This window comes from Castor canadensis, chromosome 10 (genome assembly GCF_047511655.1).
Source record: "Castor canadensis chromosome 10, mCasCan1.hap1v2, whole genome shotgun sequence".
NCBI classification, from domain to species: Eukaryota; Metazoa; Chordata; class Mammalia; order Rodentia; family Castoridae; genus Castor; species Castor canadensis.
The window spans coordinates 131,272,820-131,290,171 of NC_133395.1; the positions used below are offsets into that span (position 1 = coordinate 131,272,820).

At 35.8% G+C, this 17,352-nt stretch overlaps 1 protein-coding gene across 3 annotated transcripts in view; it reads right to left on the minus strand.

The window, feature by feature from the left end:
• Positions 1-5,794: 5,794 nt before the first annotated feature.
• Cntn3 (contactin 3) overlaps positions 5,795-17,352 on the minus strand; it is a 327,478-nt gene continuing 315,920 nt past the window's right edge. For all 3 annotated transcript variants that reach the window (XM_074044252.1, XM_074044253.1, XM_074044254.1), the window contains exons 21-23: positions 10,392-10,504; positions 9,628-9,796; positions 5,795-7,692 (exon numbers count right to left, since the gene is read on the minus strand). In XM_074044252.1, coding sequence (XP_073900353.1) covers positions 7,592-7,692; positions 9,628-9,796; positions 10,392-10,504 — 383 coding nt within the window. In that variant the 3' untranslated portion in view covers positions 5,795-7,591. The remainder of the gene's footprint in view (positions 7,693-9,627; positions 9,797-10,391; positions 10,505-17,352) is intronic.

The following is a 17,352-nucleotide window of genomic DNA, read 5'->3' on the forward strand; positions in this document are numbered from 1 at the left end:
GAAAACAGTATGGAGACTCCTCAAAAAAATGGAAAATAGAGTTACTCATGGTCAAAAGAACTAAAATCAGTATGCCAAGGGCCTCTGCACTTTCATGTTTATTGCAGCAATATTACCAAGAGCTGAGAAATGAAAACAACCTTGGTGTCTATCCACTGATTAATGGATAAAGACAATTTGGAATATATAAACAGCAGAATACTATTTGGCTATGTCTGAAGAATAATGAAATCCAGTCATTTGTGAAAACATAGGTGGACCTGGAGATGATTATATTAAGTGAAATCAGTTAGGCACAGAAAGACAAGTATCACATGATCTCAGTCACTTACGGAATCTAAAACAGTCTCATAGAAGTTGGGACTAGAATGGTGGTTAGCAGAAGCCAGGGAGGCAGGAGGGGACAGGTGGGGAGAGTTGGATCAATGTGAACTAAGTTTCAGTCAGACTGGAGCAAGAAGTTCTGGTGTGCTAGTCTACAATGGAGTGACTACAGATAACGTTTTGCACTTTTCACAAAGCTCTGACAAAGGATTTTGAACGTTTTTACCATAAGTAATTAATGATCGAGGAGATAGATACCATGTTTAACCTGTTAAAAATTGCAGATGAGATATACCTCTATTGAAATATTACACAATACCCCATTAGTATATATAATTTTAATTTTAATGCATTGGTTAAAAACTAAATTTCAAAAACAAAACTCAGGATTTTAAACCTATCCTCATTTTTTTTTTTTGCTGCTAGACAGTACCTGTTTCTCCCAAGTTTTAAAAGCAAATTATTTCATCTGTGCATTGAAGTCCAAAATGTTCTAAGAAAAAGAAATTTATAGCACAAAAGTAAAGAAAGAAGTTTAGAGTAGTTAAATAGCTTATTTTAAAAGCACTAAGCATTGAGTGACAAATCCAGGACTTGCTGGGAGACAGATTCCAAAGCATGTAATCTTAATCATTTCCCAAATTCTCCTTTATCACTGTTTGGAAAATACAATTTATGTGTCACTTGCAAGAGTGAATTGCTGCACCCACAGCTCTGCACACTTTGCTTCCTACCAATCTGTTGCTCAGATCTGGAAAACCTCCCCTCAGGCAAGCTCCTATCTGCAGAGCCACTTCAGTTTTTGGGGTGCGTTGGAAGTTCTGGCATCTCTGTGGGTGCGGCTGGGGTCCGCCTCGTCGGTGCACATCTCTAGCCTGCTAGCTCCCTCTTCAGCAGTGTGGGGCTCTCACCAGGATTCCCTTTGCAGGGCTTAACACATCTCACATGTGAAAACACAGGGACATGTTTTCAAGACAATTCTCTTTGAATGACTTCAGTGAAACTTTACTGTCAATCAATCATTCTGCTGAAAACTATACACTTACATGCTTGAACCATGTTTATTTCTCTCTTCCTTTTAAAGATTTGTTTTGTTACGATGAAACTAATCTTGCCAAGTGTGGAATGAGGCAATTAGGTTTTCCCCTCTCCCTAGATTCTTTCCATATTTCTTAGCATCTTTACTTAAAAAAGAAGACAATTGAAAGGAAAGACTGGCTTTCTTTTGTACCAAAGAAGACTAGCCATAGATTGCATAGAGACAAACGTGGTTAATTTCTTAAGGGAGCTTTTCTTCATATGGTAGCTATAGCCAAAGAGAAGTAATTTGGAGCTTCCATCCCCAGCAGGAACTACTCTGTCACTCTTGGGTAGTGGTCCTGGCAGTTGGAGGGAACCTGCCCCAGCTGATCAGCAACCATGAAAACAGTGCATGGTCCTCAAAACGGGTCTCTTGTAGACACTCTCCACATGGCTTCTGGAGACTAGATCTTTTTACTCAACCCAATTCCTCAAAAACAAAACTTTATAAAAATTCCTCAGCCCCTCAAGCTTTTCAATCCAATGCCCACAACTTCTCTGCAGCCCAGACCAGCCCAAGACCAGCCCAGACCAGGTCAAGTGGCTGTTGCTTCAGCTCAATTACCACTCACTCATGAGATACCTATTGAGTTCTAGATAGGCTTTATTTACTTAAAAGCAGAAGCGCTCTTAAAGCACAAATAATGCTTTTAGTCTCTGATTTCACATCTGTCTGAGTAACATCCTTCTGGATAATATTGCTGGCCTTCTTTTTTTTTTTTTATAACGAGCTATTGGCCATCTGGATGCTGTTTGAAGAGGTTGAGGGAAGTAGCCGGCAGAGGATGAGCTCTTTCTTTGTGCACAGAGTTGTGCTAAAAGTTCTATGAATACCTCAGTCCTCACACACACTTAAGATATTTTAAGTATATGATAAGATCTTTATCCTGTTTATATTTTTGTCTAGTTCTTTTTCTTTTGTTTGGAGGTGTGGTGCTGGGGTTTGAACTCAGGACCTCATACTTAGTAGGCAGATACTCTACCACTTGAGCCATGCCCTTTTTGACTTCACTTCCTTTTTGGAGAGGGTCTCACATTTTTGCCTGGGACCAGCCTCAGACTATGAGCCTATTATGTATGCTTCCCCAGTAGCTGAGATTACAAGAACGAACCACTTCTTGACCCTTCTCTAGCCCTCTTCCTGTTTAACCACTAGAAGGTAAGCTCTGTGACAGGAGAAGTCTTGTAGTTTTTCATATTATTTTATTTTTGTGCTGGGCAGGGGTGCACTGTGGCTTTTACAAAGGTTCTTACAGTATGTTAAACATATCATACTTGAATTCACCCCCCTCGAGCACTTTCCTTTATTCCCTTCTCCCCCCACTTGAGAGTTAGGAATCTTGTCTTATATCTCTGGTCCCATGCCCATCGAGTCAACTGAAGTTCTGGGTGATGGAATGAACCACCCTTTGAGATAGGTACAGTTATGATGGGTACTTATGATGGACCTTAAAGAATGATCCAGAATCTAAAGCTTAATAAAAACATAATTATTAACTTTCTAGACAGTGTTATTGAGTACCCATGAATCAAATTATGATAAAAGGCTTCTGGAATTAGATCAGGTAACCTCTATTTGTGGTCTTATAAGGCAGTTCCCTGCCATTTTAAACATGAAGATCTTGGCCTTTGAAAGATTAACCTGCTTGACCAATGTCACAGTTACTTAGGGACATGGTTAGGATTCCAACCAGATCTATGTCTGAAAACAAATACTTTTATCCACTGGGTTGAACTTTCTTCTTTACAAATGTGCTAACATTCTCTAAACAGATGGTCTTTTGCTTATAATTATTTCAAATATATTTTATAATACCTCTTATTTTTCAAATCGTTATGACTTATCATCTCCAGGGCCAGGAGGAAAAATGAGCAAACAAAATGGGAGAGAGGAGGAAATGGTAAAAAAAAAAAATACTGATATAACTCAACATAAAGCTAAGTCCTGCAAAAGGAGAGTGTTGAGGTAGACATTAACATTTTGCTGTATAATGAGCATTTTGCTGCATTATTTTTAAATTGTGCTTGTATGGAAGTCATTGTTTTCTGGCTGCTATAGAAATGTCAATAGAACAATCATAGTGAAATGGACATTTCACTTCTTCATTAGGCAGTCATCATGTACATTTCACATTATCTTTGTGTCTGCTTTTTTCCACTGTCTCATGCCTAAGTACATCTGCTAATTTGCCAACCTTATCATTTGTCTCTGCTTTTTTTTCTGAATTTTTGAAGGTAACACCTAATTACACAGGATCTAATTCTTTCTCTTCCCTACAGTACTAATGATCAAGGTAAAATAATCAGACTCCTGAATAATTTCAATGGCAGTAGAGGAGTAAAGAATAAAGACTGACAAATTAACAGGAGCTTTTTTTCCTTATAAGTTTAATTCTCTTATCAATGTAGTAATTCTCTGTGAAAGTTCAAGAGGTAATTATTACCTACATATAAAGCAAGGCATGTTAAATTAAGGCACTGGGTTTAAATAAAAATAACAGAAAAACCTAACAATTTAAATGAACTACAGTAACAATCTGTTTACGTGTTTTCTTTCAAGACAATAGTACAATTTGCTAATTGCTAATTTTGTAATTGCTGTTGTGGGATAGTTTTACCTCCCATATTTACTGAAGTGTATCCAAATTACAATGAATATCAGTGCAATTTTCATTTTTAAAGAGGGTAGAACACTTCAGAAAAAATGAACCCCATTAAGATTAATTTTAAACTAAAAAGCTGGCATTATAATACGATAAAGCAGTAGGGGGGATTTTTAATTGGAAAAAAAGAATTTATAATGTCCTAATCATTTTTGCATTTTGTGTCACTGAATTACACTGGTTGTTTTTCAGTGAAAGGGGTAAAATTATTGAAAACCAACCTAAGCCATCTTCAAAAAATTTTTAAAAAATGAGTAATGAAAGGATTTTCAGGACACTAGGTATTCCTTCAGAAGAGGCTTCCTCAGAATCTCTAATTCTGATGGATCTGAGTTTGAGGGACGCAAAGATCATAACCATGCTTAGAACTCAAGGCTTGAAGTCCAACTGCCCCCTCTCATCCTCCTATTACCTTCGTAGGCTAACTTGGTGCAATTCACTTATTCTCCCTTAGCCTACGTCTTCACCAGTAAAATGGGCTTAACAGAACCTAATATGAGATTGTAGGGCATTAATTTAGCAAAGACAAAGGCTTACCTCACAGGCAGGCACAAAGAAAGAAAACGTGATTTTTAACACCTTGATCAATGTTATATTCTTATAAAAATTACTGGATTCCAGAATCACCTTATGTTCTAGGAACTCCTAGAATCCTGGATTTCTCAGTAAAATGAAATTAAAAGTATGAAAATAAAACCACCTTCAAGTAGATATCTTTTGTCTACGGGAAGAATGATGACAAGAGCATGACTCTAAGACTCACACACATCATTTAATTTTCTACCACCCAGTCCCTTAACTTCAGATCACTAAAGAAGATACTTCTGCACATCTCATGACTCTGTGAGGATAATACCACCAGTCTCCATTCTGCAGATAGGGAAGCTGAGGCCTAGAGAAGCAAAGGAACTGGAGAAAGATCACATGGACGTAACAGGTGAAGGTGTCACTAAGACGGAAGGAGTATGAAGCAAAGCTGAAAACTGACCTTCTAAGTCTGGCATGCCTCTCAGCCCTGTATATTATCAATATTTGATCGTGCAATCTGCTTTTGCATATTCTCCAGATTTTTACACCTTGTTAGGAGATACTAATGCATCTATTATAACTGCTCTTAAATTTAAAATTACAAAGCACATACACACACATTCTTCTTCCAGTACACAACCCAATTCTCATGTAAGAAAATAAGTGAATTATTTAATTTTTTCTCATTTTCCATTATATCAATAATAAATGACATTTGTTTATTAATTAAAACTAAGTCTTTTTCTAGAATATCTTCCAAATATGTAGAATGGTATACCACAAATATTATTTAAAATCAAATATATAAAATTGATACCAAAGAGAAGGCCTATGAAGACTGTGACTAGTTGATATTAATTTTAAGAAAACTCTTGTCAAAAATGTGAGAGTATTCATTCATGAACAAATAATGTCAGAAGATATTAGATAACCCTAATTCTATATGGTAATTTTCTGTTTCCCCCATTCTCCTCTTCACTGCCCAGTTGAAATACCTGTAACATAGAGGCCATTATCTCAAATTGATGATTTTACTGAGTCAGTAGGATATAAAAATAATTTTTAAAATATCCTCTTAAAAGATGGAAGGGTTAAACGCTGGCTGGAAAATATTTTAAAAAATGACATCAATGAAAGTATCATGGTACCCTCCTATTTTCCCTGTTGATGTTCATCTTTGACTGTATCACAATTAATAATGCAGGAACATTTGGTTGTTATAAATTTTATTAGAATAATAGAAAATAATACATACAGATAACCATAGGATATACACACACAAGAAATTTAAAGATAAATTTTATACTTTTCAATATGAAACAATGTCCACATCTCATGGAGATATATTGCTAGAAATAACATGAAAGAAGAGAGTAATCATGTTGGAAATAAAAAGTATAAGAACAAATTATAGGAATTACTACATAATAAAAAGGTTCAACTTCATTATATGTAGCATAAAATACAAGTATTAGAGAAAGTGTTCCCCACTTTTTGCCAGAAATAACAATGGTCATATGAAATCTACTAGTCATTCAGATTTTTTCTCAATATGTACAATATATACAGAATTACAGAGAAAGTTAAAAATTTTTTCTCCTTTTTATATAATGACTTTATCTTAAATTTAATCTATAAATGTAAAATGGTACTTTATGAGAATATCAGAATTTTGCTAATTTTTAATCTTTTTTGATAATTGAGCTGTTGGTTTTAAATTCTAGTATCTTTGGAAATATGAACAAGTTTTAGCAAAAATGTGAAATTGGTAGGAAAGAGGTAAAAAGTGATTTTGAATGTCTGAAAATCTGCCAATTTTCATATATTCTTTACAACATATTGCTGTGAAGTCATGTCTTCAACAATCTTTGAAAACCACATATTGAAAGACTGAGTCATACATATCAAAGCCAGCAGCTAAAAAAGCCTGCCTGACTCACTGAGATAGACAGTGGGATTTCATTAAAAAACCATCTCTGAGTCCCTTAATGGAAAAAGAAGAATTGTGTGCATTTTGTTTAGTATTTGGGTTGAAATTCAAGTCATTCCTTATTTTCTCCACCAGGTTATTAATAAAGCCTGAAAGTTTATTCTGAGGTGTGAGAGAAACAATTCTTTGTTAATTTTGTTTTAATTTTTGAGACAGGATAAAATGTGTTCATTTTAATTTAGAGTGTGGAATGAAAGCTTCAAAAATATGGCTGGTTCTTGGGAGTTTTTTGCACAGGAACATTGAACTTGCAGTGACAGAGTACTTTTTCACCCCTCCCTCTTCATCTTTTAACAACTAATTCATGGGGCAGAGGCAGGTCAGATGGGTGTTATTATCTCCACATTTTATAGATGAATAATTGAGGGGTACAAGAGAGCAAAGAGATTTATAAACTTTCACAACCATTTAGAAGTCTGCTTAACCAAACACCATTCTCCTAAACTCCAGAGTGCCATTGCCCAACAACACTCTTGAATCACATGCCACCCCCTTCCTACAGGATAATTGCCTAAATGTATTTTTCACCTTTGGGGATTTAAACCAGTATTTCAAAATGATACTGATTAAGTCTTACAAATAATGTTGTAATAAGGGCAGAAAGCATTTGGATTAAATGAAGAGTTTTTCAATGCATTAAAAAACTTTATGTGTGTGTGTCTGTGTGTGTGTGTGTGTGTGTGTGTGTGTGTGTAGGTGGGAGTATGTGAGTGAGTCATTATTCATAGGCAGTGCTTAAACTCATAGCTTAAGAACATTTATATAAAAAAGTCTGCAGTATGTAATATGCAAATTCCTTTGGTTTATCAAGTAAATATTAAGGCATTTCAGATTCCTCTAAAAGGATTTACTGTTTTTTATTTTATTCATATTTTACCTATAATGAAGTAGAAAGTTAAAAACACAGAGTTGAAAAAAACACATGCATAATCACTGTGTTTCATGAAAGCACTTTTTTTCCAGGTAACCAATTAACTTTCCAGTAAATAATAAAAAAGAGTAACTATCACCACAACGCATTTACAATAAAGAACAGTACTACAGAAATGTAACTTGACATAGGGTGGACAGTTGAGATGGCTGAAGTGGATCCTCTTGCATCCATGTCTGTCAAAGATGATAAACAGTTCATTAGTAAGGACTGTATCAATATGTAATCAGGGTACTAGAGACTGAATGTTTATGTCCCCTGCATAATATTATTCCCCAATGTGATGGGGCATAGAATTAGGAGATGGAACCCTTGACACATGTCCCTGAATCTGCTGGCAGCTTGATCTTGGACTTCTCAGCCTCCAAGGCTGTGAGACATAAATTTCTGCAGTTTAAAGACACCCTGTCTATGATATTCTTTACAGCAGTCTGAATGGACTGACACAGACAAAAGCAATGTCTCTCCTACAAAAATCAAATCATGGCATGACCCCAATCTAGGATCACAAGCTATTCATTATTAGTCATTATTTTAGTCATCAATGTAGTAGATGGTAGTTGCCAAAAGTACCTATAAAAACACTGCTGTGGTTAAATATTCATAAATGAGTCTAGTCTTTGTTTAGTATTGTTCAACTTTAATTGGAATTGGAAAACAACTTAATCATTTTAAAAACAATTATACTTGATCACAAACAATTGGTGAGATAATTCGATAGTTTAATTAAAGAAAGCTTCATTAGATAAGGGGTTGGAAAATCAGCTTGTTTCTATTTTATGTAGATAAATTATTACACATAATATCAGCCATCATCTTTAAAAAAGCAATCAATAAAAGCTCCATTTTCAGAGACAGCAATGTGCAGTCCCTAGACTAGCAATGTCAGCAAGACTGCAGATGTCAGATGAAAAGGCTCGTATTGAGTCAACAGCCCAAAATGCTAAAACTTGTATCTGTCCCTGCAGAAGCATACAACTTATTTCTGTTAACATTGCCACTGTGGCTATATTGTCATGTTAACACTGTACCTTGCACTATTCAGGGAACAAAAATCATGTGCTAATAATTTTTAAAGCAAAACTAATAAAAGCAATAGTAATTTTTTAAAAGCAATTTTTTGTTTTGGTCTATTGAAGTACATGCAGTTTTCAACATGTTTGCAATCCCAAATGGTTTTTACAGACTTTTACTTGCAGAACTCAATTGTGAGATACATATCTGTCATTTTCTTAGGATAGTTTGGTTTGTTTACTTTTGTCTAAGTAGGGCAGTCTACAATTTCCTAGAAATAGAAAATTCCTTTACCTTTTCATATCTTCCTTTGTTTTCAGTTGCTAATGTTAGTTATTTTCTTTCCATGATTTAAGACAATGGTTTCAATCCTGATTGCCCAGTACTATAGACTAGACATAGGTCAATAAACGGAAAGAGGGGACAAGCTATTTATGTCACTAAGAACCACAGAATAGTTTTTGAAGACAAGATGGGCCCTATGGTACTTACATTGAGGTTTGAAAACTGCCAACATGAGATTTAAAAGGAAAGATAAAATTGCTTCTACCACTGTCAGTGTTAAAATATTTATGTCAAACTGTTCCCTTTATTCTGAAAGTGTAATTTCTATAGTAAAATGGGTTTTATTTGGAGTTTTAGAGTAAAAGGTTAAGTGTGACCCTTGTTGAAATTAAAAAACAGATTTTCTTTTTAAAAAGTTATCTTTTTGTTTGGTACACATAAATCATTAACTTTTCTATTGAAAGAATTGATAAGCTTTGTCTATAATTTATTTGTGGGAGGCAAGCAACTGGAATATTTTAAAAAATTGTAAAGATAATGCCTCACTATGCAGCCCAGGCTGGCCTTGAACTTGAGATCTTCCTGCTCACTCTCCTAAGGATTACAGATGATCACTGCAGCACCCAGAAGGCTGTCCCCATCTTTTTCCATGATGTGTACTACTCCTGCTCTCATTCCTTAGGTGCCAAACCTTCTCAGCATTCCCAGGAAAGGCATCCCAGGAAAAAAGCATGGGGGTAGCACTGTTTGATTTGCTGTGGGGGCCTACTAACACTAATGTGAGTGATGGGAAAAAAATTCCACCAACTTACTGGTTATTCTTGGAATCCTGATCTGTTCACTGCTGGTGCCATCCCCTCCGTCTGTAGTGGCTTTGACTTCAATAATGTAGTCCTCTTTGATAGGCAGCAAAAGTTCAGCTGAAGTTTGATTTGTGTTCAGCACCTGCACATTATTTTGACTGCTAGTCCTATAGAAAACCTAAAATGCATAAGTGGATACACTTCTTAGATTGCCTGAGATTTATTTCCTTCACAAAATTTGGCACTGTGAAATTACCTTACTTTGTCTTTTTATAAACCTAGAATATGAATTGCATTCCTGGCTCTATTCATGGGTCTTAAGATTATGGGTTAGTACAGAGTAGAGTCATCAGGTTCTCAAAATCAAGGAGGTGGGAAAGAGTGAACTTCTTCCAGAAGGCTGAGTATTGGTAAGGCTGGAGAGAGGGGACAGGGCCATGCTTTTGGGACCTTGAATGTGTGACTAAGGAATCACAGCAAGTTCTTTCAGTAGTATATAGTGAATATCAGAAGAAGAAAACTGATAGATACACAATTTACAAACATTGTGCCTGAAATTCCCACATGAGCACATTGTTTTATGTAAATTTGTACAGGAGAAGTCAGATCTTGTAGAAAAATATCTTTTTAATGAAAAGCTTCACTCCTATGTTAAAATTAGATTACAGAAAAAGCTGTATCACCAACATTTAAAAATTTTTATATCAACCTAGTTTTGATTGGAATATGTTGCCAAAAGTGGGAAAAGAAAGTATTGCGAATGATGGACTTACTTTATATCCTGTTACTTCTGATTCATTCTCCATTGCTTTCACTTGCTCCCAATTAAGTAACACTTTCGTGTCTGTGGCATTCCAAACTACATTTCCTGGTGGCTGACTGGGAGCTTGAAATGCAACATGAGAAACTAAAATCAGTTTCAGCACAGAGTAACATTTTACATGGAGAAGATAAATGACCATAAAAGTCACAATGGAAGCAGAAAACTCTCTTTGGCAATGCATGGGTACAGACAGAAGTAGAAAAACTAACAGAGTAGCTGCATTTCCTTTTTTAAAAAGAGTATTTCCATTAAATTGTAAGAAAGTCCACTGTAATGTATTCATCACATACTGTAGGGCATTTCACACATGTACTTAATTCCCTGCTGGAAAACATGTTAATAGTGAAGAGAAGAAAATTCCTTTGTCACCCACTAGAGGGATGCTCGTTGATGAGGCAAGAAAGGCAAACAGTGTGCCTTGTTTTGACAAGTACAGAGGCTGAGAGAAATGGCCAAATGAGCAGATTTAAGTTGCATGAAATGAAGTGTGGATGATTTTTAAGCCAGTCTGGTATGATGAGACGGGTAAAATGAGAGGTAGTCAAAAATAAGGATTACTTAGATTTATTCTCATGAAGTAAGAGCTACACAGTTGAAAAATTGCAATGTTGAGGTCATATTTTAAAGTCTTCATTTTTGAAGTTTAAATCAATTTTTGAGAAAAATAAGTCCAAACACTAGAAAGTTAATGAGAATTCCATTAAAAAATTAATGAAACTCTATGAGGTTTATAAATGTGGTTTCGTAGTTTAGTTCCCTCTCATAAGTACCGGGTAGGAAACTCATGCCACAAAGTGGGGGGAAAAAGAGAGGGAAGTGTTCAATACCAGTTGTCAGCAGCAACACAGATGGGACACTAAAGATTCAGTTTCATCAGTCACAAAACAACAACCATATTACTCATTTGTCAACAGCACCACAGTTGCCGAAAACAGTGCTGAAGCATGTTGAACGTGTGGATTTAAGCACAGGATGTGATTTGTTAACTGAATTTGTGATGGGAAAAGCACATAAAAGATTGCCTCTCCAGAGAAATTTCTAAACGTCATTGACTTATGCCATAGGGGAAATACAGCTGGACTTACAGATGGGAAGAGCTCTCAGATACATTTGTGTGACTAATAACACCAAACAAGATTGTATTCCCTGTGGATTCTTTTGCTTCTTGTCTCCTCCTTAACGCTAGTTTATGCTGCTTTTAAATTTTCAACATCTGATACTAACAATGAATTTAGGTCAGCGGAGATTGTCCAGGCTGCAATGCTATGATTAAAGAAAAGAGGAATAGCAGTTCAGGGTTGGTACAGTAATGAGCACGTTCTGGTTGTTCCTTTCAAATGACACGAGCGCACACTTGTTAGAACATCTTCCCAAAGTCTGTGACTCCCTGTGGCTGACAGCAGTATGAAAGGACAGGTTTGATTTGATGCAACTCAGATAACACACTTCAACATAGGTTGTCCTAATAAAAGATCCGTGCTTGGAGGTTTTAGAAAGTTTGAATCATTTTGGCCGAATCACCAATTCCAACATCATCCTTGCAGAAGAAATGATTGCAAAGTAGGGTTTATCTTGTAGAAGCCCAAAAATAGAGGAGTTCAGCCTGAAATGAATACTTTTTGAAATGACACAAAGAAAAAAAAGGGAAAGGGAAATGAAGGAAAGACAGAGACCCATTCTGGGTCTGATTGTTCTTTTTTTTAAACCATATCACTGTTTCCTGAGTACCAGAATCATTACCACTTTTGTCATTTTTGCTGTTTTGAAAAGTGACTTCTTTTTACAAAAAAAAAAAAAAAACAGCTATTTTAGCCTCACCCCTAACAATAATATTCATATAATAATGAGCTTGATGTATGAGTTATATATTTGATACTCTAAAATAAATGAAGCTAATTCTTCATTTAAAATTTTTAAAATTTAAAAATATTTGTGAATCACTTTAATAATTATCTCTTACTACCACTGGTAAGAAGAACACCATCTGGGAAATTCTGGATCAGATAAACTTTCTTCCATGTTCAAGAGTATTACAGTCAGTAACACTGCTTAGTACACATCTATAATGTGTTAGGCTCTGCAGAATGTGCTTTTATGTAATATAATCTGCAGGACTTTGCATTGTAGTAATGGGTCCCTAAAATCTGTAGGACCTTGCATTGCAGTAGTGGGTCACCTAGATGGAGAGTTAAGAAAAAAATGTTTTCTTATGTTCATAGCAGTATTATTCACAGTATTTAAAAGGCAGAAGCAAACCAATTTTAATTATCTATAACCAGAAGAATGGATATGCATACATGTTGCGCAGTCTTAGAAATGGAATTTTGGGCTGGCAGAATGGCTCAAATGGTAGCATACCTGCCTAGCAAGCACAAGACCCTGACTTCATACCCAAGTACCACCAAAACCAAACAAACAAACAAAAAAAGAAAACAAAAGAAATTTAGAAATAGAATTTTGACACAAGCTATAACATGGAAGAGCCCTGAGGAAATAAGGCTAGGTGAATAAGACAATCACGAAAACACAAATACTATGTGATTCCACTTGTATGAGATACCCAAAACAGTGAAATGCAGAGACAGAATGTACAGTGGTGATCATCAGGGACTGGTGGGGAGATGGTGAGGAGTTGGTTAAGGGCTGTAGTACAAGACAAAAAGAGTTCTGATGACCCGTTGCACAGCAGGGTAAAGGCACTTAATACTACATAACTATACATTTAAACACGGTTAAGATGGTATGTTTTATCTTAAGTGTACTTCACTACAATTAGAAACAGTTTTTGTTTGCTTGAATCAGGATCCCACTACGTAGCCCAGGCTGGCCTGGAACTCACTATGCAGCTCAGGCTAGCTGTGAATCTGTGATCTCCAACTACTGAGATCTCAGGCCATACCTGTCAAAAACATACTTAGAACTTCTTAAGACACACAACTAGTGAGAGGCATGCTGTGGATTCATACCAGCTCTGTTTAATTCCCCTGACACATACCAACACTACACTTCTCTGCCTACCTCTCACTGGTGTTAGGCTTGACCTGGCTCCCCACAGGAAAGAAGACAGACTTCCCTTTCTCAAAGGCGTCTCATGACACCAGGCTTCATTAACAGATTACACCAGATTTATAGTACAATGCTAACTGATAGGCTATAACACTGTTTGGATAATGTTAAATGTTAGGTAACAAAAATAGCATTATACCAAAAAAGTTTGTATCGTCATTGTTTTATAAGTGCTCATCATGGCCCTCTGTGTGTTTGACTGTTGGACTCTTCTGCATCCCAGTTATAGATTTTACTTATTCTGAGGATGTCTGCCTGCAATAGTGTGATTGCTATGATGTTATGAAAACTGGATAAAGCAGGGAACATAAGACATATTGATTGATAGGAAATAGCTAAATAAATTGTGCTCTATTAACATGATTAAATATCACACATGGCTATAATATATGGATGACTAAATACAATGCATACCCTCCACTCTGTAAGAAAAATAATCCATAAGACATAAGTTTAGAAAGAAGACCCCTGATATATTAATCATTATATTCTCTGGTAACAGGATTAGGCAACCCTGGTTTTCTTCTTTCCCAAATTTTCTACAATGAATATGTTTCCCTTGGTTTAATAAAAACAGAGATTGTTAACACACGGACAAAGAGCATTCTTGTGTGGCATTTTCAAGGGTGATGTCTCTATAGAGTAGTAATGATGAAGCTGGCATTATTTCCTTCAGAAACATAAAGTTTTAAGAACATATGCTTGCTGTGATTAATTATATAAAACTCAGTTTGCTTCTCCACTCTTTTTCTTGGCCACCTGATGGTAATAAGATGACTTTCATGAAAGTGAATGTTGTCACCAGTAGCTGAAAAGTACACTTTGCACTTGGACTTTACTTGACATGATCATGAACATTTTTAGTTAAGTTTCTTAAAGGTGGAATTATGCAAAAATGAAATAATCAAAGCCCACTTTCTATCCAATGATAAGATTCTTTGTTGTGGAATCACTGAAATGACTGTAGATGGATTTAATGTTTCCTATCATAGGAAACTGATTAAATGTTTTAAAACTCATCCAAAAACTAAGGAAAGACTAGCCTTGAGGCTCACCCCAGAACATAAGGGAATGTCTTTGTTTTTGATGACTAGAAGTTTTGTTGACCAAAATTTCTGGGTTTTTTTACATAATAAAAATATTTTAAAGTATAAAGTACCCTCAAGCAGGGTATTTGTAATAGTCTAGAGGATTCAGAAGCAAGTGGGCCAGATTTTTCAGAATACTGCTAGACTTTGTACCAAATAAATTTGTAAGATTTACACATTCGGTTAGAGGATTTACTTCATTCTACATTAGCTGAAACATTCTGCTTGAATTCTGTAAAATTTCCATATTACACTGTTATCTTTCTTCAGTACTTACAAAATTTGGAATAACTTTGCTAAAGCCTATAGATAGTAAAAAAAAAAAATCATTCCTAAATCTAAGGGATACATATCAATAAGCAATGTTTGTTGTATTGTGATTTGTGGTATGTCACAAGGAAGTCACAAACATCCACAGGATGTGATGACACATAGAAGAGTCAACAAATAACATTCAACAACCTCGAGAAAGAAATTCTCTTTTAGTCTTCTCACGAGTTTGAAGAGAAAATTGGATTTGAGGGTTACTGCTCAAATCCAGCATCACAAATATGGAATGGCTTCAGAAGTTTGTATAGGCAAGAGTATATGTTGTAAGTATGTAAGGGGGAAGAGAGTCATTTTTTTCATTGCATTTATTCTTATTATTAAATATTATTTTGTTAACATCTACGTATAGCAATGACACTACAGATAAAAGTTAGATTCCGTTTTATTTTTAAATTTATTTGACTAAATATAGTAAAGGGAGCTCTTTTTTTTTCTTCAGTATTGGGGTTTCAACTTAGGGCCTCATGCTTGCTAGACAGGTGCTCTACAAGTTGAGCCACGCTGCCAGCCCAAGTCAATTCTTAAGAAAAAAAGAATTAGGTACTTATCAGTAGAGGGAGACCACTGAAATGGCAAAAACTAAGAAGATGGATTACAAGTAAAATTTTGCATTTTTTGCATTAATGTACACACTGAGCCAAAGCTTTGAGTGGATGATTATGTAATTAAATTGTATATTTGAAAAGTTTAAAAATTTCAAATGATCTATGAGGCAGGAATATCATTTATCAAAAACCTCTGAAATATCCAGACTCATTCTCTTAGTGCTTATCGTAGTCACATTTACATTTCACTTTTGGAAGGTACATTTAATTGGTTTTCTTAAGTTCGGGCAACTGATTTTGGCTTAACATTCCATTTTCTATTTGGAAAAGCAAAATGTCAACATGAAAGCTGATTGTACTACTTAATATTACACTAATCTCTCAAGTGGACATACATGCACAATGAGAAGGCAAAAAAGATAGTATTCCCTTGTTCTGGTGAACTCTGCACATGTGACTCAAACAAGCCAAGATTTTTCTAGTAACTGTCCACAACTGGTTCTCAGGTGGATATTAACCTGAGATGAGCCAATAAGCAACCTACTTAGCTCTGAGTGGAATAATCAGAAAGAAGATGCTTACTTTTTAGAGTGTTTGGCTGACAGAAAATAGCTATTGAGGTGCTGATGTTAAAATGATGCCGCTTGGGAACAGAGACAAGGTATGGAGAGTCATTGTTTGTTCAACAAATACTTAGTGGACCTCAACTATGACTATTTACACAACAGAGACAGAGCTCTTGAAATAATACAGCAACGGTGAGACCAGGAAAACATCCCTTCCCTGAAAGAGCAGACATCCAGTCAACACAGGCGGGGAGACGATAATAAAATAAATATATACAAGATAGAGTATATGTGGTGACTCTAAGGTATATGCTCAAAAAAAAGCAGGGGAGGAGAAAGGGAATGTCGTCAGGAGGTAAATGGTTATAAGGCAGTCAAAAGGCATCGAGGTTACCTCTGAGTGAAGAACTGAGATATGGGGAGTGCAATATATGCATATCTGGAGGAAGAATTGTCTAGGCAGGAGGGACAGCAAATGCAGAGGCTCTGAAGCGAAAGTGGAATGAACAAGGTAGATTACAGTAAGAAATGAGTTGGAGCAGGAATTGTAGGGTAGGTTGTACGGAATCATGTGGAATATTTTAAGGACTTATCATTTATCTGGATTAGACAAGAAGAGACTGGAAGGTCTGGAGCAGGGGTGTGACATCCTCAGGATTACTCTGGCCTAAGGGAAGCAGGAGTAGAAATAGGCTGAATAATAAGGGATCACAGTCCTGAACCATGGGAATGATGAAGGCAACTTGTACCAGGGGGCAACAATGAACGCGGCTTTTAGAACTAGCAGATTCTTGATAAATTCAGAAGCCAGTTTCTGGATCAATTGTCAGGTCCCAGAGAAAGAGAAGTGTCAAAGGTGACTGAGATTTGGGCTTGAGGAAACAAAATAATGGGATGGAATTTGCTGAAATGGGGGATATTACAGAAGTGACAGATTTTAAATGGTTGGGCGATATGATCAAGAACTCAGTTTTAAGAAATACTGAGTTTGAGATCCTATTAGATAATTCTTGAAGATACTGTTTCAGTTCCTGGATCCATCCATATTGAAAGTCAGAAATGCCACTCGAATTTCCTGTTATACAAAACAGAATATTTGTCCTTCAGATTCTTTCTGGCAAACTCTGGACATCAGATTGTCAATATGTTTCCTTTTAGAAATCAACAAATTTCATCTTTTAAAGCTATCTGCAAATTTTCCTCATCAATATCATTAGATGGACACTATTGTAAGAGTTAGCTCTCTTTGGGCTGCATGTGACAGAGACTCATCTTTGATTACTTAAAGAGGCTAATTACTATTAGTTTCAAAATGC